Source organism: Natator depressus, chromosome 18 (assembly GCF_965152275.1).
Source record: "Natator depressus isolate rNatDep1 chromosome 18, rNatDep2.hap1, whole genome shotgun sequence".
NCBI classification, from domain to species: Eukaryota; Metazoa; Chordata; order Testudines; family Cheloniidae; genus Natator; species Natator depressus.
The window spans coordinates 21,696,057-21,721,490 of NC_134251.1; the positions used below are offsets into that span (position 1 = coordinate 21,696,057).

The 25,434-nt window shown below is 47.6% G+C and overlaps 1 protein-coding gene across 1 annotated transcript in view; it reads left to right on the forward strand.

Annotated features, from left to right (window-relative positions):
- The window catches only part of RNF207 (ring finger protein 207), a 34,345-nt gene extending 9,411 nt beyond the window's left edge, over positions 1–24,934 (forward strand). The window contains exons 3-18 of the mRNA XM_074975261.1: positions 2,074–2,206; positions 6,950–7,094; positions 8,233–8,314; positions 9,278–9,353; positions 9,600–9,725; positions 10,186–10,232; positions 11,810–11,882; positions 12,773–12,841; positions 13,386–13,454; positions 13,991–14,112; positions 19,407–19,599; positions 20,273–20,458; positions 21,533–21,584; positions 22,576–22,693; positions 23,049–23,141; positions 24,639–24,934. Of these exons, the coding sequence (XP_074831362.1) occupies positions 2,074–2,206; positions 6,950–7,094; positions 8,233–8,314; positions 9,278–9,353; positions 9,600–9,725; positions 10,186–10,232; positions 11,810–11,882; positions 12,773–12,841; positions 13,386–13,454; positions 13,991–14,112; positions 19,407–19,599; positions 20,273–20,458; positions 21,533–21,584; positions 22,576–22,693; positions 23,049–23,141; positions 24,639–24,795 (1,741 nt within the window). The 3' untranslated portion in view covers positions 24,796–24,934. The remainder of the gene's footprint in view (positions 1–2,073; positions 2,207–6,949; positions 7,095–8,232; positions 8,315–9,277; positions 9,354–9,599; positions 9,726–10,185; positions 10,233–11,809; positions 11,883–12,772; positions 12,842–13,385; positions 13,455–13,990; positions 14,113–19,406; positions 19,600–20,272; positions 20,459–21,532; positions 21,585–22,575; positions 22,694–23,048; positions 23,142–24,638) is intronic.
- Positions 24,935–25,434: the final 500 nt, after the last annotated feature.

The following is a 25,434-nucleotide window of genomic DNA, read 5'->3' on the forward strand; positions in this document are numbered from 1 at the left end:
CCATGCAGCAGGAGAACAAACCAATTGCCTGGGAGGTAAGCTATCTGGCTGGTATTAGTACAATACATCTCTCTCCATCAAATACAGCCTTGCAGTGCCAGAATATTAATAGACAAAGACAACAGACAAGCCCCCTGCAAGACATTCCTGGGCTAATAGGTCTTTTCCATTGGTAACTTGGTGCACCCGAACGTGGCCATGTTTGATGAAGCCGGGCAATGATGAACCACTGCCAGCTGCAGTGAGACCTTTAGTCCCATGATTAGTTTGCTGGGAGATGCAGCCCAGAGCGATGAAACCCAATCCTGCACAGGTGACTGGTGGGTGAATCATCATTTCAATCCGACTCAACGCGCTCATTGTCCAGGGGAATGAGACTTCAAAGTTCCTGTCATCTCTGCGAACCTGCGTTTTGAGACACACACTCAAGAAGTGGCCGTGGCTTGGTGTCTGGTTGCGCTGTCGTCATACTGTTTGGGTCCTGGGTTTTACTGGAAGTGTCAAAGTGGCTACAGTAAAGATTTCCACGATGCTTTTAAAGGAAATGGATGAATATATGTAAGGGTGATTCCTTTCTCTAGCGTTCACGGGGAGCTGCAGTTTGCCAGGAATTGTGTACAGTCTGAGCTTAACTGTGAGTGACATTTCTCAGGGTCAGCACTGCTAATATCTTCACTGATGACCCTTCATTTTTAACTATTTTGCTAAAGCAAGTCAGTGTAGTCAATGCCAGGGGAGGTTAGCCCTGGCCCTTACAGAAGGTGCTTGAATTCTGGCACAGCTTTTCTGACCTTTCACTCAGACTAATCATGCGTTCACCCAAATTGGAAGTATTTCACTAACATTATTTGATTACTTTTAATGCGGCACTCTTGCTTTTAAGGGTTTCAACAAAGCCTGTGTGTGTATATGTGAGGGGCTCAGGCATTGTCCGAGAGGGATTTCATGCAGGGATTTTGGCTTTGGACAATTTCTGTCCTCTCGGAATTCTGTTTACTGTTATTTTGGGAAAGCTGTTTGGAGGGTTGTTAGGGGAGGGGCTTCCATGGTCACCTGCTTCCCATTGGTTAAAGCTCCTTTCTGAGGAAGTCACCGCATGGCTTATTTTGATGTTGTTAATATTCCCATTCTGGATTATTCTTGCTCCGCGAGATTATTCAGATGTCGCACTATTAGTCTGCTCCTTTCTCTCCGCAATTAGACGCTCGCAGTAGCTAAGGGAATCTGGGCAGCAATGTCCAGTGCTAAACAAATGCTGCAAAACTTGTGAAAATGAAAGAACCATTTCAGGCAGGAGCAATTCCTTGCCGGAAGTCGATATTCTGGACACAGCCAATGGGTAGAGCCACATGCAGGCAAACTGAATTTAAAGATTCAGCATAAACAGGAAAGTATCGAAGGGGCAACATACTAGGATTTCACACCCTGGAATTCATCAAGCATGGCTATTCCAAGACTGAAATGACCCTTGCAGCAGCCTGTGGAATGAATCACACAAAGTTTTGATTAGAAAGACCCTGGAACTCAGGCTGTTCATTTGCAAATGCTAACGTTAAATGGCCATTCTCAGCATGTCCCATGCTGTAAACTCCTAGGAGCCAAGCAGAAATGTGTGGCATGCTGCTAACGTGGCATGTAGAGGTTTTGACAAACCTTAAGAGAGTTCAGCATGCTCTTTGGGAAGAGCCAGAGCTGTAAACATGGCATAGAATTAAGATTGTTAAATGCTGTACCTTAATGAAAACATTTGCAACAAAAAGGAAATGCTCATGGAGTATGTCGCAAGACAGAATTCAGCTCTGATGAAAACACAAAGATCTGAACTGTGTTATGGAAAACAGTGCAATTTATGTCCAGAAATGCCAGATGCACAAAGGAAAAAAAGTCTGATCCTGTGTGACTGCCCTGCAGTTTGCCTTATATCTGGGGTCATTAAGGATCGCATGGTATCTTTTCACTCCAGTCCCAGGAGAGTTATTTTCCTTTAACATTAAGTTGTTTGAATGTAGAGAAATATTTTCTTGCCATTGCCAGGGCTCATGGGCCTAACCCTGTCTGTTTTGTCCTCCTCAGTCATCAGTCCATAGTGAAAGGAAACAATGGGCTCCCGCCTGTCGACAGGCTCCTGAAGTTCCTGGTGGATAGCTCTGCAGACTGCGAGGAGGAAGTTCAGTGTGCAAACTGTGACCAGGAGTGCAAGAAACAGGTAAGACACAGTGGCTAGTTATGTCTCCAGCTCCATCGCTGTGCCTCACACATTGCAGAAGGCAAAGGAGTACACAGCCCCTCCCCAAAGTCCTTCCGGGCTATGGCCAACACTTCCAAATTTAGGCCTCACATACATATTTAGGTGCCTATGCGAATGGTCTGTTATTCAGAACAGCTGAGTTTTTCCAGCCACATCCTTGTTGCTTGGAGGGTCCTTTTATCATCTTCCCGAGTAGACTGTGTTTGGGTCTTGAACAGTGTTAGCATCACATTCTAAAGCCAAGCCGCAACCAGCCTAGGAGTAAGTACAGCATGGCATATGGATTAGTAACTGGTTAAAAGATGGGAAACAAGAGGTAGGAATAAATAGTCAGTTTTCAGACTGAAGAGAGGTAAATAGTGGTGTCCCCCAGGGGTCTGTACTGGGACCAGTGTTGTTTGACATATTCATAAATGATCTGGAAAAAGGATAAACGGTGATGTGGCAAAATTTGCAGACAATTCAAAATTACCCAAGAAAGTTAAGTCCAAAGCTAACTGTGAAAAGTTGCAAAAGGATCTCACAAAACAGAGTTACTGGGCAACAAAATGGCAGATAAAATTCAGTGTTGATAAATGCAAAGTAATACACAATGGAAAACATAATCCCAACTCTATATGCAAAATGATGGGGTCTAAATTAGCTGTTAGCACTCAAGGAAGAGATCTTGGAGTCATTGTGGGGAGTTCTCTGAAAACATCTGCTCAATGTGCAGCAGCAGTCAAAAAAAGCGAACAGACTGTTACGAACCATTAGGGTAGGGATAGATAAAACAGAAAATATCATAATGCCACCATATAAATCTAGGGTATGCCCACACCTTGAATACTGCATGCATGCTGGTTGCCCCATCTCAAAAAGTGTTATATTAGAATTGGAAAAGTTACCGAGAAGGGCAACAAAAATGATGAGGGGTATGAAACATCTCCCATATGAGGAGGGATTAAAAAGACTAGGACTTCTCATCTTGGTAGTACGATGACTGAGGGACGATATGACAGAGGGCTATTAAATCATGACGGGTGTGGAGAAAGAGAACAAGGAAGTGTTAGTTACCCCTTCACATAACACAAGAACCAGTGGTCACCTGATTAAATTAATAGGTGGCAGGATTAAAACAAACATAAAGAAGTATTTCTTCACACAATGCCAGTCAGCCTGTGGAACTTGTTACAGGGGATGTTGTGAAGGCCAAAACTACAACTGGGTCCAAAAAAAGAACTAGATCAGTTCATGGAGGATACATCCATCAATGGCTATTAACCAAGGTGGTCAGGAACGCAACCCCATGCTCTGGGGGTCCTAAGTCTTTAACTGCCAGAAGCAAGGACCGGACTACAGGCCATCTCATATCAGCATATGATAATTGCTCCATTCTGTTCATTCTCTCAGAAGCACCTGGCATTGGCCACTGTCAGAAGACAAGACACTGGGCTAGATGGACCCTTGGTCTGACCCAGTCTGGCTGTTCTTATGTAAAGGGTTCTGTGCCATCCTGCCAATCTCCTTAGCCCTGGTGTGGATGAGAGAACTGTGCAGTTCCAATCGACCATTCAGTCCTCGGCCTCTCTGCTGAGACTGCCAACAAAGAGGCCAATCAGTGCCATTCGTGGCCGTGGGATTTTATGTGATATGGACACCTATCTGCTCAGAACTGTACAGAGACTACCTCCCGCCTTCATACCCAGCAGCTGGCATTCCCGGCCTAGACCAGATCATAGCAGGGAGCTGGAAAGGAAAGGCCTTTTCTTCTCCCAGTCCCCTGCACTAGCCAGACAAAAATATATGTCCAAAAGGATTAGGCAGAGAGAGAAAAAAAACACGCTGCCCTGCAATTTCTCATAAGATAGCGCTACGCTTAGGGGTTATCTGTCCAAGCATGTGCTCAGTTAAGCTAAAGGGCGAAAGCAGCAGAGAGGTTCTGTTCTGTTCCCTCCATCCTTCCCTTGTTACTTTCTGTCTGCGCGGAACCAAAAAGCACGAGTCACGGATCGACATGTTTTGCCAGGTCAGAGAAACATGGCTGTACTAAAAACACTCACCACCTCTCAGACCAGGGTTTTGACTCGCTCCCAGCTGCGGCGCCCCTAGCCGTCCGGTGAGGTTTCCTGTGTTGTGGGCCTTTAAAGTTGGGCTGCAGCCAGCGCGTCATGTGGTATTTGCTCCCTGTACTTGAGACGTTTCTGCTTATAACAAGCGACATAAAGCGCGTGTAGGTACTGCAGCAATGGGCATCTCAGAAACACACTTAATAAGGGATAAATGGCACCAGAACTCACAAGTGGCAGGTACTTAGTTATTCTGGAATGAATGGAAATACATTTCCCTGCCCGTGGCAGCTTTGTCATCTCAGTCCTCCCCTTAGAGACCAAGGCAAGTGAAAGTCAGATAATGGAAAGTGTGGCTGAGATAGCAAAGAGCTCCAAGGAGATTCCCGGTTCCAAAGGTTACTCCAAGGATAAGAAGCTATCCCACCAGCAACGCTGGTGCTGTAGGAAAAAGCCAGGGCAGCCCTATGGCCTGTCTCTTTCCCAGCCTCTCTGCAGCCCTGTGGGTGTGTCCCTCCCCACTTGTTTGCTCCTGCCCTCTTGCTGTTGCACTGAGGTCTCAAGGCTGGATTTGGGCTGTCTGGTTTCTTTCCCTGAGCATGTGCTGCAGTGTCAGACCCGTGGTGCTGACTCTGCTGCAGGACCTGGCAGCAGGCCAGCTGCCTGGGGGAGGTTACGCTCTTCCCCCAGCACAGGGACCTGTGACGGCTGGAAAGGAACCCACCAGGTGAGGAGGTAAGGGCCTTGCCGAATCATTCCCTCCAGTTTACTCCCACCTCCCGTTCCTGGACTCCAGATGGCCAGACTGAGGTCTAGGCTAGTTTATCTCAGTTGGCCTCAGGAGTGGCAGAGCTCAGCCACGTGCTTGCGCTTACCTGCTGTCCCTGTGCTAACAGAGGGTTAGCAGCCATTGGATTTCAGAGCGCGGGTCACAGACTCTCCCATTTTACCTTTTCTTTAATTGCTTCTGTTCATCTCCTCCCCCCTCCCCAGATGCTGCCTCTCCTGCTGCACTGCTGTGAGAGATGCAAATACCTTGATGCGACAGTTTGAGGAATTCAGAGTAACAGCCGTGTTAGTCTGTATTCGTAAAAAGAAAAAAGAAAAGGAGTACTTGTGGCACCTTAGAGACTAACCAGTTTATTTGAGCATGAGCTTTCGTGAGCTACAGCTCACTTCATCGGATGCATAGCATATCGTGGAAACTGCAGAAGACATTATATACACACAGAGACCATGAAACAAAACTTCCTCCCACCCCACTGTCCTGCTGGTAACAGCTTATCTAAAGTGATCATCAGGGAGGGCCATTTAGATAAGCTGTTACCAGCAGGACAGTGGGGTGGGAGGAAGTTTTGTTTCATGGTCTCTGTGTGTATATAATGTCTTCTGCAGTTTCCACGATATGCTATGCATCCGATGAAGTGAGCTGTAGCTCACGAAAGCTCATGCTCAAATAAACTGGTTAGTCTCTAAGGTGCCACAAGTACTCCTTTAGTTTGAGGAATCCGTCTAGTTTCAACTTTGGGTGTATCTATTTCAAACTACACATGCCATTGTTATTGCAAGGCTGGTCTGGGCTCTCTGCTGTCCTTTTACCTCCCTTTTAGACTGAAATTCCAAGGCAGTGATACAGGGCTAATCAAGGAGGGTCATCAAACCTTGATGATCCTCTAGTCAAATGGAAGCATTGTAGGACAAAGGTTGGCTATCCCTCAGAAGAACCAGTCTGCCCAGGTGATCAGGTAACTAAGCCAACGGATCACTGGGTGGGGAACTTTGATCACTTGACAAGGCTGATGGGGCGGGGGTCACCTGACAAAGAGGAGTGGAAGTTATAAAAGGCAGGGTCTCACAAGCCATTTGGGGGCCGGGGGGGCGGGGGGATAGGGGAAGACGGCAGAACAAAGCTGGCTGCAGGAGAGAGAGAGACGTGATAATTCAGAGAAGCCATGTGCAGGTGGGGGTTCCTGGACAGATTCCAGGACTTCGACCAAACCCCAAAGAATGCTCATGAGTGGGGAGGAAACTGAGGCAGAGAAGGGCATGCAGCTGTTTTATGGGTTTTACCTAGATTCTGTACAACTCTTGTGCTGTCTACAGTGAAGAGTAATTGTGTTAGAAACCTTTGCAAAGCCTGTGTGGTGTGTGCTTCTCTGTCACGTGTCCCTGGAGAGATAAACAGTCAACCACATTGCCCACGAGGTGGAGCTCTGAGAAGGGGTGTGCTTATGCCACTGGGGAAAGGGGAGCCAGCGCTGGTCCGAGCGGCCAGGGGCAGCTGACCCATGAAGTCCCACTTCTGTAAAGGGGTAACAGACAGGGCCTATGCCCAGGAAGTGGGCCGGAGAGGCCAAAGCCAGACAGTGTTGGATCCTACCCAGACCAATTGAGGCTTAGCACATGAGTCCAGCATGGTAGGACCCTGGTGAGGGTCCAACAGGGGAAGCCTGACCAGGGCAGTGACACTCCTCAAGTGCTAACCACAAAGCCGACACCTGCCCTGTTCGTCCTGGACCCTGCACTTGGCCACGGTACAGTTTCTGGCTCAGAGACAGATGCCCCCTCAGCTGAGAAAAGCCATTTCTAATTGCACTGATGAGAGCTCAGGTGTTCAACCCTCTTTGGGGTTTGTTCTGCGTTTCCCCATCAGGAAATGGACACCATGTATTTCTGCAACACTTGTAACCAGCCCCTCTGCAGCAAGTGCCGTGAAGAGACCCACAAAGCCAAGATGTTCTCTCGCCACGAGATTGTCTCCTTGACTAAACGCACTAAAGACATCCACAAGAAATGCTGTGAGTACATCCCTGCTCCACCTGGGCAATTACACACAGGCCAGAGTTTTCACAGGGAGCGCAGGAGGATTAACACTGGCCTATCAGCATCACTTTCCCAGCTGAATCCAGGGTCTCTCCTCTCTGAGCTGCAACCACAGACCAGAAGCTGTGTACTCCGTTCCTGCCCCGTGCGGGGTGCAAAGCCCAGTAACTGGCTGTCTCCCCAGGAATGGTGTGCAGTCCGGATCTGCTCATTATTTTCCCCATCAGTTTGCATGGTGAAGGTGCAGTTAGCAAATGAAGGCAGTTACTCACCAGCTTCTTCGTGAAGCAACACTGTGCCTGGCTAACAAATGGCACATACTGTGCAGATTGCACCTTCTGTACAAAGGATTCAGGTGTAAACACAGACGGCAGCCAGCGTTCCCAGGAACAGCTACCTGCAAGGTGTGCATAGAAGGAAAGTTTCAGAGTAGCAGCTGTGTTAGTCTGTATCCGCAAAAAGAACAGGACGACTTGTGGCACCTTAGAGACTAACAAATTTATTTGAGCATAAGCTTTCGTGAGCTACAGCTCACTTCATCGGATGCATTGTTCTGCCATGCATACGCAAGTTGGACAAGTACAGTCAGTATCTTCTCCACCTTCAAGACAGGAGAGGCTACAGACTGCAGGTTCCTCCAAACCATTATGAAAACAAAGATGCCAAAGGAAAGACGCATCCGATGAAGTGAGCTGTAGCTCACGAAAGCTTATGCTCAAATAAATTTGTTAGTCTCTAAGGTGCCACAAGTCCTCCTCTTCTTATATAAGTGTTTATTAAAAGGGCTACACCCTCGAGCAGTAACCTGCATGTAGCCTTCTCCAGTTGGTCCCACCAGCCAGAACCACGGGCTGCTCAGCCGGAAAGCCTGCAAGTCAAAGTGGTGTTGTCTGAACAGAGCAGGCAGCAAGACTGGAGCTGGGAGGCATCATTTACGGTCAGATGGCAGAGCTGTCACAAGTGAGAGCTCCTCAGAAACCTGGTAGGAAGTGACACCTCCAGCCTCAGAGGGGTGGACCCAGCTCACCTATTGCATATCCTCTTCCCTAAGGACCGAGCTGTGCTCTCTTTAGGGAGCTTGTTTAACTCTGGGATGCATTTGTTTGTTCCCAGCTCTTCATGAGGAACCTTACATCATGTTTTCAACAGAGAAAAAATCCATGCTCTGCATTAACTGTTTCCGGGACATGCAGGTGTAAGTAGCAGAGTTGCTGGCTCCCCGCCCCTCACCCAGCCCTTTGCAGACGGAGCAGCCTTACCCTGCACTCACCCTTTGTGGGTCTAGCTTTTCAAATTCCTCCCTAAGCCCTGGACATTATGTTCCATGGAGGCTGCAGAAAAACTGCATGAGAGAGGAGCTGCACGATGGCAGCATTTAGGTGCTGCAGCGAGGACACGATGGCTAAGCCTGAGAGAGAATGGACACAGTACCTTGTCTGCAGAGGTGACTATCAGACATGGCTGCTGCCATCATGGTGCCAGCCCCAGAGTGGACAGGGCCTTAAGGAGCTGGAGCTTGGGATGCCCAGGAAAGGGAGAACATGAATGGAAAGTCACAGACACATTTAATAGGAGTGGCCTGAGAGAGAGAGAGAGAAACTACTTCCCAACTTGAGCAGTGAGCCCCACTAGTTGGAGTTAGAGCTATTCTAAAACAACAGCGGTTGCTGGACCTAGGGGAAGTTTTTCTGAAGTGGGGGGTGGGGGGGAGGGCAAAGAGTCCAGAAAGTAGCAGCAGCATTACATAAGCAGGCTGAAACCAGCGTCATCAACTGGTCTAAAAAGTGATGGGAAGGGGAGCCGAGAGCAGCATTCAGAGTAACAAGAGTTCCTGGCGGGGAGACGGGGAAGTCAGAGCAGAGAGACATTCTACTTTGGGGTCAACAGTCAGTAATCAGCATATGATCTGAGCGCCCTGGACTGTGCGTGTGTCTATCAGACAGCTGATAGATGGGCGGGAGGGGGCCACATTCATTGTTCCCACGCTGCTGCAAGAGACTCAGGTTCAAGTATCTTGCTGCCCCAGACCACACGGGAGCAGAGGGTCATTGTTAACTGCCGTACATCAATAGCCCTGGCTGGTCAGACTAAAGGAGATAAGGAAGGGTGGTTTGCAGGTTATGGCTGATCCTAATTCCCAGGTCTCTGCCTCTTTCAGAGAAAGCCGAGCCCACTGCATTGACATTGAGACTGCGTACATGCAAGGCTGCGAGAAGCTCGACCAGGCTGTGATGGTGGGTAGCATTGAGAGATGCGTTCCGAGTTTTAGTCTGTTGATGTTTATCATCAAAATTACTGTGGCGAGGGAACGGCACTGGGAGGGCTGCTCCTGCTCTCATCAGCATTGGAGTAAATCGTGCTTCAGTAAAACGTCATTGCCTTGGGGAGTGGACCATGCCCAGGCCCATGACACATGTCCTGGACGCGTCAGTCTTGTTTGCAACTGACTCTCCAGCTGACCCTGCTGCCTTTCCTCCTAGGCTGTGAAAGAGCTCCAGACGTCCACGCGAGAGGCCATTGTCCTCCTCAAAGCCATGATTGAGGAGGTGCGCAACAGTGCAGATGAGGAGAAGACGTCCATCAACTCGCTCTTCAGTAGCATGCAGGTACGGAGGGGCTTGGCACAGCCACCAACTGGACCTTCTCTGTGGGGCTGTCCAGACAGCAATGGGGTTAATTACAGCACACTGCTTTGGGGTGTTACTGCAGTAACAGTGCACCCACATAAGGGGAAATCAAAGGCTTCAGATCTTCGCCAAATCAGAGCAAAGGAATGATCCAACTGCCCGGATTCTCCTCTTGCTCACACTGGTGTAGCTATTGACATCAGTGGAGTTACCCTGATTGACAGTGGGATAAGTCAGAGGAGAATCAGCTTCTCCCCATCTATTTTCCCCATGCAGAAGAGCATTTTGATCTACCTCATTTCACGGCTGAGTGGACATGGGGGAAAGCTCAGCAAAGCCTTTGGAATCAAGAGCAGCAAGGTTCTTTGCTCGCAGTGTCGGGAGTTGTAAACTGCAGCCTCTAGCTATGGGAATGTTTGATCATTTCTACCTTTTGCAGGAGAAACTAGCAGAAAGGAAAAAGATGCTTCTGAAAGCCGTTCAGAGGTAAGGCCAACCCAGACTCAGTGGGTTATCACATTCACAATTTATTACTATTGGGATGGGATATGTAACAGACTAAAGAGACGGCCATGTTTTAAAGGGGAGCTATAAAAGGCTTCTGCAAAAACCCCAATATCCCAATTCAGTAACGGAATCCACATGCAGAGGGCAGAGCAACAGATACATTTGCATTTAACAGAAAGAGTCAACTCCTCCTTCACACACCTGCCAAGATTAGCATTTGAGCCTGTCCCTGGAAAAGCTGATGCCTTGATTCCGATCAGCGAGAGCAGAGTGGAGGATCCTCTGGGTTGCTGCTCTGCTTTCAGGAAGAGGCTGGAACCTGAACTGGCAAGCGTGTGAAGAAGAGTGGACACGTTTGCAAAAGTCCACACCCTACCCTGCCCCTTTCCGTTCAGTGGCAAGAACGTCTATTGCACTGAATGGAGGCAGGATCAAGGCCACTGTGATCATCTTCAATAAGTTGTTGAGAGTGTTTTTGTTCTCCTCCCAGACAAAGAGCCAGCTGTCAGCATTTGTGTCTGCCTTACTGATTTCTCTCTCTCTCTCTCTCACACACACACACACACACATATTCTCCCCCGCCCCATTTTACTGGACGCTTTAAATGGCAGATCTTACCTATAGCTGACAGAGCAAGGCGCCCTCTAGTGTCAACGTTTTTATTACTGACTACGAGCATAAAAGTTGCGGGAGCTAATATTAGTGAGCACCTCTCATCCCACCTGCACAGTCCTGCCCCAGCCCTTCCATCTAGGCCCACTGTCCTGGATGCAGGTTGGACATCCGCTGGCCTGCGAGCAGGGTGGCAGCTCCACAAGACAGTGATGTGGTGACTCCTGCACCTGGTTTATAGTTCGGCAGTGGACAATTACAGGGTTTACTCCTTCCCCCCCTTCTTTTTCGTAAATATTTTTTCAAAGTTACAAAGATTTCAGCAGCTCCATTTTGCGTGCTGAGCCTCAGCAAAGGCAGCTCCCCCAGCAGAGGGGACAGCGACACGCTAGCTCCACCGGAAGCAGGTGCACATTAGTTGACTGGGACGTAGCTCTTACCTCCAGCTGCAATAACTTAGATCCCAGTTTGAACCTGGAAAAAATATTTGCCTGGAACACAAATGTCCTTATGACTGTGAAATATTTTAATATTAATAAAAATGAGTAACACCAAGTTTCAGGACACTCACCTCTTAGTCAGCATCTGACCATTAAACAACATGGCAAGTGCAGCGTATTAGCCAGCACCAGCTTACTGCAGGGGTTTTCCAGTCTTCTCATCCACAGCCCAGGTTATAGAATAATGATCCCAAGCTTGGTGAAGTGTAATTACCTAGTGACCTGCAAGAGCCCCAGATAGGTCAAGGGTATTTCCCAGTAAAATACTATCAGGTTCCCTTCCTACACAGCCACTATGTGAGGTGTGAGATGTACCAGATTTATTTTTTTTGCAGTAATAATAATTAATAATAATGTATAAATTACTCCAGTCCTACCAGTTAAACTCTGGTCAGTCTGGTCTCTAAGCTGAAGTGAAATGGTTTTTTCCCCTGTAACTTCCAGCCAGTATGAAGAGAAGGAAAAGGCATTTAAGGAGCAACTCTCCCACCTGGCCTCCCTGCTGCCCACCCTGCAGGTAAGCACATGCAGAGTCTCCGCACACACCAGGCTATGCTCCTCCTGCAACATATGCACCATCTCAGGCGACCCTTTCAAGACTCAGTTATCCTGTCCTCTCGCTCCCTGCTACGCTCATGGCTGAATTACAGATGAGTTAGGTCAATACATAGGATTCTCTGGCCCTTTGAAATAGTGAAGCAACTCCATGATAGTCCCCAGGAAAAGAAAACTGCCATCTAATCGAAGAGTTGGTTACGTGGCCTTGGAATTGCAACCATGTTTGCCTGCTGTTCTGCAGTAGGTCTCAAGTAGGGCTAGACCAGAATTGTTAGAAACCTTCATGTAGCTCCATGCTGGGAGGTTGGTGAACATGGTGGGTGTTTGCCAATCTGTTGGCAAGGCCATGCGTTCACAGACCACTTCACTCCTGGAAACGGTTTTCCCAGAAAACAAACAGTGACACTGGAGCAGGGAAACTGAGCCAAAACCGGAGTGGTGCTGAGCAGCTGTAGCTCCCATTGGGCCCAGTTAGGTTCCTGTGAGTTCAGAGGAGCAGGATCCGACCCATTCACGTCAATGAATGGCAGGTGTTCAGTATCTCCCGGGATCTGTCCCTCTGAGTGGCGGATTCTGTGCAGCGTCATTCCCAGAGGAAGGGTGGCTCTGTTGCACATAGGGCTTTTGTTTTGTGTCCTCAGGCAGTGCGGATTTTCCATCTGGCCCTGCCAGGCTCCTCACTGTCTCTGCGGCAGTGATATTTGCTGGGTTAGCACTTACTGCTTATACCTGGAATGGGAACTCCCCCATGAGTGAGAACAGCCCATTTGTAGGTGCCCACGCCCTCCAGACCTGGGGGTTGCTGCAGCAGATGCGATTAATAGCACTGTTGCTTGTCATTATGTCTAGGTCCATCTGGTCACCTGTTCTGCTTTTTTGAGCTCTGCGAACAAAGCCGAATTCCTGGATTTGGGATACGTAAGTACATTGCAAGACCGGAACGCACACTAGCAGCTGGCTTCCAGGTAGATCCAGAGCCATGTGTCTCACCAGGAAGCAAGGGATGAGCTGAGTAAAGAAAGTACCCAGCCTTTTGCCCCAAATTCACTGACCAACCTGAGGTGGGAAAACTCTTGGCTCACTGGTTCATACTTTGGGGGTTATTTTCGCACTCTCTGCACTTTGGTGTCAGCTGAGCGAGGAAGCAGAAATAAAGCAAAGTCAGAAGCCATCACCTGTCTATACCAGACTTCCAGGCCAGAGAGACTCAGAAGCGCAGACACATGCACCTGTCACTGCACCAAGGCCCTGGAAACATTTACTTACCCCTCTTTTGTGGAGCTGAGCAAAAAGCCCTTCACCATCCACCTTGTAGCTTCACAAGCGCTCTTGGGTGCACACAGGAAGATGTGGTCTCCCATCACGTCTGAAAGCTTGGCCAGTATTGGGAAGCGTGTCCAGGACCGTGGCAAAAAGGCATGCAGCTGAAAGCTGTAACATAAAATACTCTGCTTAATTTCAGCAACTGATGGAGAGGCTCCAGAAAATAGTCAAACTTCCACATCGGTTGAGACCTACGCAGACTAGCAAGGTAAACCCTTTCCTCCCAACTCACAGTCTCCATTGTCTCTTGAGTCCCATGTTCTGGAATTTAATACAACCCTCTCATGGCGGTTTTGGGGCTCTGTCCTGAACCTGCCTCCAGTTCACCTCCAAATGTCTAAGACACCGGAGTTACTGCTGCTACTTCCCCAGCTTCACGCTGCCTCAAGTCCACAGTGCTTTCAGCATGCCCATCATTTACACAAGCAACCTGGCAGCAAAATCGCTGCCCAAGGGATAAGCCAAGACAGCACGTTAGACTGGATGGTTATTTCCTGTTCCCAAAGCATGTTTCATTCTTCCTTGCAAGGAAAAACACCTCCCCCAGCAAACAAAGGGTAGAATAGGTTGGTTCTCAGACAGAACATAGTGTCCTATACTGACGAGTTCAGGGGCTGTCTCTGTCTTGAAGCCCACTGCATTTTATAGTATCTGAGCAAGAGACTATTCACTGAAGGAACAGAATCCAGCTGGGTATGCCTGCCTACCAGATGTTCTAATCGGTCTCCTTTTGGCCCCCTGCAGATAAACACCGAATACAGGACGGAGTTTGCCCATTGCTTGGAGCCACTGTTGCTGCTGAATCCGCGCCGGTCTGTGGTGGTGAGTGGAGGTGGCATTGGACCAGGGATCAGCAATGGAAACATGTAAGATGCTCCATTTCTCAGCTACATCCTCAGGGAGGGAGAGGGAAATGACAGTCTCCAGGAACCTCTGATATTTAGAATAAGATTTGGAGGATAAATACTAATTTAGGATTTATATGCTGGAAAGAAAGTAGCAATTCTAACCTGTGGCTCACACAAAATGCAGATAAGCCAAAAAAGGTGCCCAGGTGGCTGTGTAGCGCAGCACTGGTGGTGAATCTTGGCCAGAAGAGCGTGGTCAATGTCCATGGGATGCTAACACTGAGCTTCTACTCTGCCATCTCTCAGGAGTGAATCCTGGCCATTTGTGTCATATCTAATTTCACCTATGCATCTGAGCACCGTACTAAAACAGAGCCAGCAGAATCCAGCACCACTTTCTCAGTGATGGGCGAAGCACTGAGGTCTGGAGAAGCATCACTAAACACTGGTACTTTGGGGCTGGAAATCTCACAGGAGCATGTCAGAGCAGGGATGGAGGCAGAAAGTGAGTTCTCTTTAAACATTTCAGGGGGGTTTCTTTCAATTAAATCTAATTTGAAGTTATCCCTACAAACTAAAGGAGATCCACCTTCACGCAGGACTCTCACACTGCAATTTACCAGAGAAACAACAACAACGTGAAGTTGTATTTTCAAAGGACTGAGCAGTCCTGTACACATCTGAACATGTACTTAGAGGCATGATCTGTTATAAACATAGTCTAGATTAAACGGTGGAAGAAACTGGAATGTCAGATATTGGAGGCATAGTTTGTTGGGCTATTTGGGATAGACTTTTAAACACTGAGCCATCCCGTGTCATTCTTCCAGCTGCCTTCTTGATTTCAGGACAACAGTCGTAGTCTGATCAGAAATATAGACACTGCTGTGCAGCATGGAGTAAGTCCACCCTCGCTGCTTCCCCAGCTGGCCGGCTCCAGCAGGCAGTAAGCCTAGTGGTGCCATCTGGTGACGTTCTTCCAAAATCACTTAGACTTTCTGGGGATGGGCACTAAAGGTGCCTTGTAACAGTTGTCTTTTGAAGAGGTTGGTATGGGATGTATTTGTACATGGGGTAAATCTCTCTCACACCAAGTCACCAGTCCTTCCACGTTCAGGGAGAAGTCACAGACTCCCTGATCAGGATCAGTGATCAGACTCACAGGGAGCAGCCTCTGTCCACAGTACCTTCATGAGTTGGTTTGGAATATCTGGTTTGTTAAATTTTGAAAAAATCACACACACACCCCCGAAAGACTACCCATGCACAGAACGATTGGATAATCAATACGTGATCCTGGAAGAGGCAAACAACCTACAGAGTAACAAGCCATCACGGTATATCAAATACAAAGCTGAGAGAGGGCAGCATGCCAAGCACATTGGAGACTGTTGTGACTGTGGAATTACCATTCAAACACACCAGTTCTATTCCTACATTGGCATTAAGGGACCAGCACGTCTTAGAGGTTAGTGCTCCTGAAAGGAACAGCCTCACAGCAAGCCTTTGAAGCAAGTGTATTGTGAGCAAGCACCGTGCAAATTTCCCACGCCTGGCTCTGCCAGAGTACCTCATTCCTGACCTGCAGCACCCCTTGTTATTCCTGCCACAGACGGCTGTTTATTTTAATTTAAAACCCAGCCCAGTGCATTGGTCTGAAATGCTCTGATGCTTCCTTGTAGCGTCACCTTTCCAATGAGCTGCCCTTGACTTTGTCATAATGAGAGGTGTCCTAGGGACAATGCATAACAGCTGTGCTGATTAATGTCAGGAATAGGCACAGTGACTTGAATTGGCAATTCCTGGAAACCGGGATTTGGAGCACAAGGGGAGCTGCATGTCTGTGTTTTGCAGGAGATCCAGTCTGGCCGGATATGATAGACTCATAAAGGTGGGTTCATCCTTACTGCAAAGCAAGGGGTGAGGGCTAAAGCAGGTCAACAGACAAGTGATTAGTTTAACAGCAGCTTTCATGAAGAACTGCCAGAAATTCCTCCACATACACACCACCTTCTCCTTGCAAACACTGGTGAGTGACATAAGACAGACAGCATTTATCCCTTCATGACCAATGCCATCCTTAGCATATGGGTAAATCCCACAACATTAAAATCGCAAAAAAGTCTGGGAGGAAAGCAATGTGTTCCCAAGAATTTCCTCCATTACAATAATCACTGACAAAATAGGAGCCTTCCCTGTTCTAATCCATACAAACTATGAGCCCAGCACTGTTGATTTCAGACCGTAACTGGTGCCTGTCATGGGGTGCAACAAATCATCTGGAATAACTGAAAGGACTTTCATTGTAACTAGTGGCTATTGGAGGATGAGGTGACAGAGGCTGATGTGTATAGTTATCCGGCATGATAATATCGATCCCCTCTTATCCAAAGCTCTCACGGTTCCTTAATCACTTCTTGGAACCCCGCTGTCCCCATTTCACAGCTGCAGAACTGAGGCACAGAGAGAGGAAGTGACCCAAAGGTCACCCAGAGTACCTTGCCAAGCCAGCTTTAGAGGCCAGGCCTCCTGGCTCCATTGCTGGGCTCCAACTGCAAGAGCACTCTGCCTCCCAGCTACCGAAATATCCTGCCTACCTGGAGGTCTCCTCACCGTACTGATATTCATGTGGGAGGCCCCGTATGGCCCTCGTACAGTGCTGCCATTGCCACTCACACACAAACAGCAAGGGCCACGCCTTGAGAAACCAGCAACGCTCCTTGTTTGGTTCCTGGTGGCTCAGCGACTGCGGACGCCCCTGCAGTTATTGACAAGGTGCCATTAATGTCTCTCGTGGAGTCACTTCTCACAGCATCAGCCTCTCTGGGGGACTCTTTACTGTCTCTGTCTAGAGTTAGCTTGAGCACAGACAAACCCCTTCCCTTTGCACTTGTCACTGCATGCAGTGTGGTTAACGGGGGCACCAGGCTGCGATGCAAAAAAACTGTGGCTGCAGCCACCAACTTCCTCCAGCCTGCCCGTGCTGCACCCTGGCCACCCATGAAATGCAGGGGACCCCCCGGGCCCCCCTCACAGCATGGTGAAGATGAAGAGCCCCAGGCTGTTCTCCGTGATCTTGACAGCAATTCGCTCACTCACCTGGTTGATCAGCTGCTCTGGGGCTGTCCCAGGAGCAAGCTTTCAGGTCCTCTCTCTGCCCTCTGCTCAGTGCCAACACCAGCCCACGTAGCGCTCCAAACAAACCGCCTGCCTTTCGGCCGGGCTCACCTGAGTGATTGGTTTCAGCTGAGGCCCCCCGGAGCAGCCTGTTGGTCTGCCACTATTTTTATCAGAATTTCAAAGAACTCTCCAGGGCACAGTTCCCTTGCACTGGATATATTTAGGCCAATTGATGTCACAGGCAGCCTAGGCCACTCCACTCTGCTCCAGCTGCTCGCCCTGCAAACAGGACAGAGTTTCTTATTGTGAAATGGGGATCACTGCTTGTTTCCAAGTGGATTTTACAGTTCAGGGAAACTAATCATTGCGCCGAGGACTTCAGAGCACCCTTCCCTTGTAACAAGGTACATTTCAGCTACATATAATGGGCTGCCTTTCACAAGACTTGGATTCTGATGGGAAGCAGAGAGCTGGATGATAGGAATCCAGCAAGAACTGCAGAGTGGGTGTCCGGCTGCGTCCTCTGATCAGTGAGCATTGATTCTAGCATGAGACTTGATTCATTACATAATGCATGGAACGGTGGTAGCAGCTACTGCATGTAGGACTGTGCAGGAAGAGTCTGATTGCAAAACCTTCCTTTATAGGAAGTGCTTCCCATTTAAGAGTTTGATTATCATTAGATAACAGACGAAATGCTAAATCATGCTGAGAGTATATTTTCTGATGCTTGTCCAAATATTGCTTCTTTACTAGAATGGTTGGCAATTTTCAGCTTCAAATTTACAGCTCAGTGAATTCACCTACTCCCAGGGATATTTTGCAGAAACTTGCATTCCTGTCTCCTTGGATCTGGCTGTCGGAGCCTAGTCGCAGCTCCCTGGAAGAGCTGTTTCTTTTGGCCATCAAAAGAGGCCAATAAATGCACGGTGTGCAGGCAGCAAGACGTTTTCAGTGCAATTAATACAGGGATTCTGTACCAAGACTCTTCTAGGGGGCCAAGAATCAGGGTTTTGTGACTCTGACATTCTTGCCAATAGGTCGGATGACAAAAACAGACACAGGTGGCACTTGATACAACACAAGAGAATCCATACCTAAAGAGGGGTTTCTGATGGTCATTCTGGGTTGAGATTGGTTCTTGTTGGGTGTTTCTGCCACTTTGTATTCAGCCTCATAGATACCTCTGGGGTCTCGAACTATTCTTCTGTTACTGGCTTTATGACGACACCACCTTCGTGTTTAAAGTTACAGACTGATTCAGAAGAAATCAAGTAGAAATGATGTTTAGAACAATTTCACTGTAGCGCTGGGAACAGGAACTCTGAGTACTACAGGGTCATGTTCACCCTACTGTACTGGGGTTTCCTTGCAGGGACCATCATTACATGGTATAGACCCTCCAGGCAGTTTCCATGATTGTAAATCTCCATCAGATGAACAGGGACTAGAACAAGAACGTATTAGATGAAGCGTTAGGCAGGTAAAGTGCCCACTCTGCCCAGTGCTGTAACTGCATGATAGGGACAGGATCTAGGCCTGGGTCTTTTTAAATAAAAGACATTGTACCAGGATTGGCACTGGGGATGTTACCTCATTAGAGGTGGTGATTTTGCTGCTTTCCTGTCATAACTGCTGACACACAATGTGATCTGTCCCCCACAGACAGAGACAGTAGCCACAGGCAATAAGCTTCCTTGGAGACATTGTCAGAAATGAAACCTGAAATCAGATTTTCTAGCCCACATGATCTGCCTTTTATAAATACAGTTAATGCGAGAGTAAAATAGAGCTGATGGGCAGGAATTCTTCCACCTTTGGCCTCCTCTTTAACTGCTGCTGTATCTTTCCCAGCAAAGGGCAGCTGTGATCTTAGAATCTTCTAATTGCCTGGTGGAAGGAGTGACACTGTCAGATAGAACGATGACCTGCTAGCCTTGTCCTGCGCTAAAGAAAGCTCTCTCAAGGAAGAGGAGCTGGTTTCTCTTTGGCAGACTAACTAAAATATGTCCAAAGAGGCTATTTCCTGGCTTGCACTACAGACTGGACACAGGTCCGAGGATGCTTATTTCAACTATGAGCAGATGGAGGCACTTTCTAGTTTGCTTCTGCTGAATGGCAATTTCAGAGACAGCAGTTGATTTGATGGCACTGCTTATCTACGTTCTAAAAACTCATGCTCTCTGCTTAAGGCTCTCGGGTGGTCAGTGCTCCAAGACGCTGATAGTGACAGGCTGTCCCCCTCCCTGTGATAAGATGTCCATCACAGGCTCCATAGTTCGAAAGCCAACCATGCATCGTTACATCAGCACCAAGGTCCTGCTGGCCGAAGGAGGGGAGACGCCCTTCACTGAGCACTGTCGCGACTATGAGAACATGTACAGGGTAAGTACATGGAAGAGGGCAGGTATAGTACACAGCCTGATTTCACCACTGACCAGGGGACTGCTATCCCTGGCCAGGGGGTTTCCCTTACCTGACAGGATCAGTGCCCAGAGGCAGAAGAAAACTGGCGTAATTCCTGTAATGATGCAGGGCAGGCCTGAACCAGGGAGAAGTTGTTGAAGCTAGACAAATTCAGACTGGAAATAAGGCATAATTTTTTTCAACAGAGTAATTAGCCATTGAGACAATTTACCAAGGGTCGTGGCGGATTCTCCATCACTGATCATTTTTAAATCAAGATTGGATGTTTTACTAAAAGCTCTGCTCTAGGAATTACGTTGGGGAAGTTCCATGACCCATGTTATACAGGATTACAGAGCTCGCTTCTGGCCTTGGAATCTGTGAAATCCATTGGCTTAGAAGAGTTCGTCTGTATCATATATAACGGCCAGGCCTTCTGTCCCTTCAGCAGTGACCTAGTCACAAAGACTCATCTACGTGCCTATGGTAAAATAGTGCTTCCACAGGAGAAAACAGCAGTAGCAAGAAAATCAAAAGATACTGGATTTTCCATGTACTTTCCCCTTCTTTAACCAAACCCACTGCCATCTGTCTCCTCGGGATGAAAGGGAAACGCCACAGCAACTCACCCCCTTTCATATTTCCAATGCAGACCCTACAAACGGAGATTCAGAACCTGAAGGATCAGGTACAGGAGCTGCATCGTGACCTCACAAAGCATCACTCCCTCATCAAGACAGAGATCATGAGTGAGATCCTACAGAAGTCCCTCCAGATGGACGTGCAGATTGCCTCGGAGTATTCGTCTGTGGAAATGAGGCGGAGCACGTTTGAAGAGGTACGTTTCCTACAGCTGGGTGAGTCATGCCAATGCCAAGCCCAGGGAGAGAACATGGAGCATCTCGGAGTAGGAAGGACACGTAATGGGCACGCAACAGGGGTTGCTCTAGCATAGCCGGCTCCTTGCAGAGCATTTGCACATTTCTGCTCTTTCTTTAAATGAGCAGAAAATAGCAATGGACAGTTGGGCACAGCAGGGTTTTTTCCTGTCGATGGAAGGTAGAAGGAACATGACAGACAAGGTGGAGTGAAATGAGATTATACTGGAATCGTTAGGCTCAGTACGGTGCTAGAGATCTTCGTTAGCTGCCAAGATTTTTCTAGTCCTGCCAGACAAAGACATCTGCTTTGTGCTCAAGACCCGAGGCTATATGATGTGCTGAGAGCAATATTGTGTTCTGAGGCAAGTGAGGCTGGTTACATTTGGAGCCTGATCCCTGTGTACCCAGCCAGCAGGTAGGTTTGGATCTTGAGTAAGGGTGTGGTCTGTAGGAAATCGCACTCATCAGTACTGGATGCAGACTCTCCCCTAGGAGACTTGCCCCTGGAAATGGTTTGATGGAAAGTCACCAGCCTTATTCTTGTTTTGCAAAGGCTCCACTCAGGCTATGCTACACTACAGCTTAAGTCGACATAAGTTACGTCGCTCAGGGGTGTGAATTAGCCATCCCCGCATGACATAACTTATGCCAAATTAAGCACTGGTGTGGACAGCGCTATGTTGCCGGAGTGCTTTTCCCACCGCTCGTGGGGGCTGGCGTAATTAAGCTGACAGGAGAGCGCTCCCCCATCAGCTTAGAGCGGCTACACTAGGGAACTTACAGTGGTGCAGCTGCACCAGTGCAGCTAGCGTAGCCATAGCCTGAGTTACCAGAACAATTAAAAGGGCCAGGCTCTTGGTCTGTACTAAAGGGGCTGCTGTTGCTGCGGTATTTGCAAGTTGCTAGCTGCAAAGTGGATTGCTCTGCCAGCCTGGAATGATGGAGAGAAACAGGCTCAGCAAATGTCCCTTGGAAAGGGTACTTCAGCCCTGTACTGCAACGCGCTGTCCAGCTCACTATTTTTGTTTCAGATTTGGGAGGAAACATATCAGAGGGTGGCAAATGAACAGGAAATTTATGAAGGTATTTGTGACAGTTCTGTCCACTAACCCACTGATTCCGTGCGGGGAGACGTTCTTCCCCAATTCACCGTCTCTGTTTAACATGCATTTGCTAAGTGGTGATAGGGGTTACCGTGCTAACTTAGTCTGTGTGTGTGGTCAGGTCACATTCTAGTTTAAAGGGGAAGTTTCAAACGCAAGAAAGAGCTGCTAAATTGCTCCTCTGCTGCTCTCCGCTCCAAGGGCTTCCAGCACTGGAATGCTACACAAAGCACAGCAAGGCCTTGCCCCACTCAGAGGAATCAGCCTCGCTTCCCACACATGCGGATCCCTCGACCTCTCTTCCCCAATCCTGCTGTCCTCCATCTGCTACACCTCTCATTCATTCCATGCCGATGGGCGAGGCAAGAATGGTCCAGCCCAGCAAAACCCCCTCCTCTAGCCATCCAGAGCAGACTCTGTTAGAGAAGGTAAATCAGGATGGGTAACTGTCGAGCAAATCCCCACCCAGTAGCTCAGAGAGTTGCTAACACAGTTTCAAACCACACTGTGGACAGGGCCCAGGAAGCAGCAAGAGAACAGGAAACAAAAACTAGAAAAACCCACAGAATTCAAAAAATAAAATGTCAGCCTAGAGAAAGAGAAACTGAAAAGCAGAGTCTGGAGGGAAGTCTGGATATTCAGAGATTGAAGTATCTAACCAGCATAGTAGCTTTGCAAATCTCTCCCATAGATGGCTGGTTAACTGCAGCATGAAGAGATGGCAGCCTCTGGTGCTTCAGTTGGTTGTGGTTTACAGCATCTCTCCTGGGCTTAGCAGAAAGTTTACAAGCATGTAACAAGGCCCCGCAGAGACGTAAGAGATCAGAGGACATACTAGATGACTTCATAAAAACTCTTAGGACATCCATGAAAAAACACCCTCTGAAAGCTAAGAGTCAGGACCAAAGCCCCAATTTCTGGAAGATGGTGAATTGCTGGGTCCTGTTACAATGTGTTCCCTTTCCGTGCAGCACAGTTACATGACCTGTTGCAGCTGAAACAGGAAAACAGCTACCTGACAACCATCACCAAACAGATTGCCCCCTACGTCCGCTCCATAGCTAAGGTGAAGGAACGGCTGGAGCCCAGGTAAGACAGCACAGAGCCATTTCCCCAGGAAGAGGGGCTTTGGGGTCTTTGAGGTGGATTCATGTGTCTCAGTCCAGTCCCCAGTAGACTTAGCCACATTTCAAAAACACAACCAGTGCTCTTGCTGGCACTCAGCAGGGACACCATGGCGACCTAGCTGTCAGACGTGTGAGCCCATTTCTTCAGAGATGAGGCACAGTGGCATGGCAGTACAGGGAAGCTTGTACTGCCCTAGCTGATACTGTATCTGTTCTGTGGACAGAAACTTGCAGTTCTCGTGCTGCTCATGTCCTGTTAAAAATACAGCGTACCACCAAAACCGCTGCAGCTCACTCTGCTTTTCATCTCACTGTAGACTGCAAGAACCCAAGGAACTGAAGGATGACCAGACAGAGAATCTGCTCAAAATGTATGATGATAGCACAGTGACCAGCGACACAACACACAGGTAGAGGAGGGGGTGGAATGGTTAGAATGCCGATGGCTTATCTGAATACTTGATATCAAAATTAGTCAAGCCACTGACAAATTAGCTAGTCATTCGTTTCCATATAAAATTGTCAACTAAAATACTGAAATTAGGAAATACAAATGGAAGACTTCCATAGAACCTCAGCGCTGCAGGTAGCGTTAGGCACTGCCAGGGGCCACACACCGAACAATGTGGTCAGCAACAAGTGCCCTGCATTTTGCATCAAAGGTAGGGTCCATGAGGAAGGGAGAGGTGGTGGGGGTTTTGGTTTTTAGCCAGACTGTATCCTGGCTAAAATCCAGCTCAAGCAATTTACTTGCTGATCCCACCCCCTAAATTTCTTCACCACCTTCCCTAAATTTGTTTTTCTACTAAATTTCGAAGTTCCAGAAACACAGGATAGTATCTAAACAGAATTAACTCAGTATCCAATTACAAGAGACAAAGGGGAAGAAAAACACACCTGCAGTAATATTTAAACCAAGGATTGGTTTCTCAAGACGGTCTAAGGTCTTAGAAGCTGCAGCTGAAGCAATGGCTGCTAAAGAAAATCCTGAGTTACAGAACCCTGAGAGACTAGTACGTAAATACAATATTGAATTGTTAGGAACATTTGGTGGAGAGAACAAGGAAGGAGGAGAAAAAGAGGAAGGGGATTACCCTACATGAATGAGGAAAGTAACATAGCCAAAGATCCCTGTCGTCCACCACTGCATTGCCGCAACTGAGGGAAAACGTGGGGAAGAGATGGAACAGAGCCACTAAAAGCACAGTACAGTGCTGCCCTGCAACAATGGCACTCCACCTCAGAGGAGAGTGTAGAGCAGCATCAGGGGACACGGTCCTTTGAGTATCTTTAATGTACCGCAGAGGAGGGTGGTAGGGCTTCCTTCATTGTTGGTGAAACTCCCTGCAGTCCTGGCGATAGCCAGGTGCCAAGTGTTAATAGCTGGGGTTAAGTGCTAGAGAACTCCTGTAATTGGAGCCTGATTTAATCAGTGAAGTGACCCAATTAAGGATCAGTCTCAGTCATCCCATGCAGACTTGCAGCATTTTACATACTGTACGAACTGGAACTTACTTTGATATTTTATTTAAAAAAAAAAATGTCCATGTGACTTGTGCTGTTGCAATTTTGCTACACAAAATACAGCAAATGTGGAAAGTGTAAGAACAAAACTATTACACAGCAACTATTGCCCATGCCAGCAGTAGACTGCCCAGAATCTCTCTTCTAAATAAAAAGAACGGGGAGTACTTGTGGCACCTTAGAGACGAACAAATTTATTTGAGTTCAAATAAATCTGTTAGTCTCTAAGGTGCCACAAGTACTCCCCGTTCTTTTTGCTGATACAGACTAACACGGCCACCACTCTGAAACCTCTTCTAAATGAGAGTTTGCTAATAAAATATTCAGGCCATCTGACAATTAGATCTTTTTGTGATTTAGCCAAGGTGTCTTTTCTGTTCTAGGAATGACTTGACAAGAAGCATGGAAGACAACAGAGAGCCCAAAGTCGACAACCGAATGCTGAACATTGTCACTGAGGATCCCCTACTGAAAGACACTTACAGAACCAAACAGAAAGGTGGGACAGAGAGTCCCAGCCAGAAAGATTTTGCAACTTAGGCAAGGCAGAATGCCAAGAAGCCGCACGGCTTTGCATTTCATATATGCAAACAAAAGACTTAAATAGGAGTTTCTCAAGTACATTTATGGTTGAGTCAGATTGGTGTGTTACAGGGGATCTATCCATTGAAATAAAGACTTGACAAGATGCGGAGGACCAGCATTTCCAAATTTAGTTTGATGAAATTGAATCTTGAAATGCAGACTAAGGCTTCACCAATTCAGTGAATCTAAATACTGTTCTCATTACATTACCAGATGGTTTTTACTCAGTTATGGTCTGACTTCCCAGGCCAATTTCTTTGGCTGTTTGTGTATTTTCAACAATGTTACACTGTATTTTTCTGCATCAGTAAATTCAAACCTCTATACAGCAGAGAAGTCCAGTATCTCCTGAGTCAGAACTCTTTGGTGGGCCCCCATCAGGTCAGAAACTTGTTATTGGAATTGGTCTCCTTTCTCCTTCACGTGAAAACTTTGAAAAAACAAATATTGATATATTTCACACCTGAAATCCCTTCTTATCTCAGCTGCTCAAAGCGAACTGTAAACTCTTGATGGTGAACCTAGAAAAATGGAGTATTAATAAGCCTAATTTTGACATTGTGCTATCAATTTATTTTAAATGCATGAAAACAG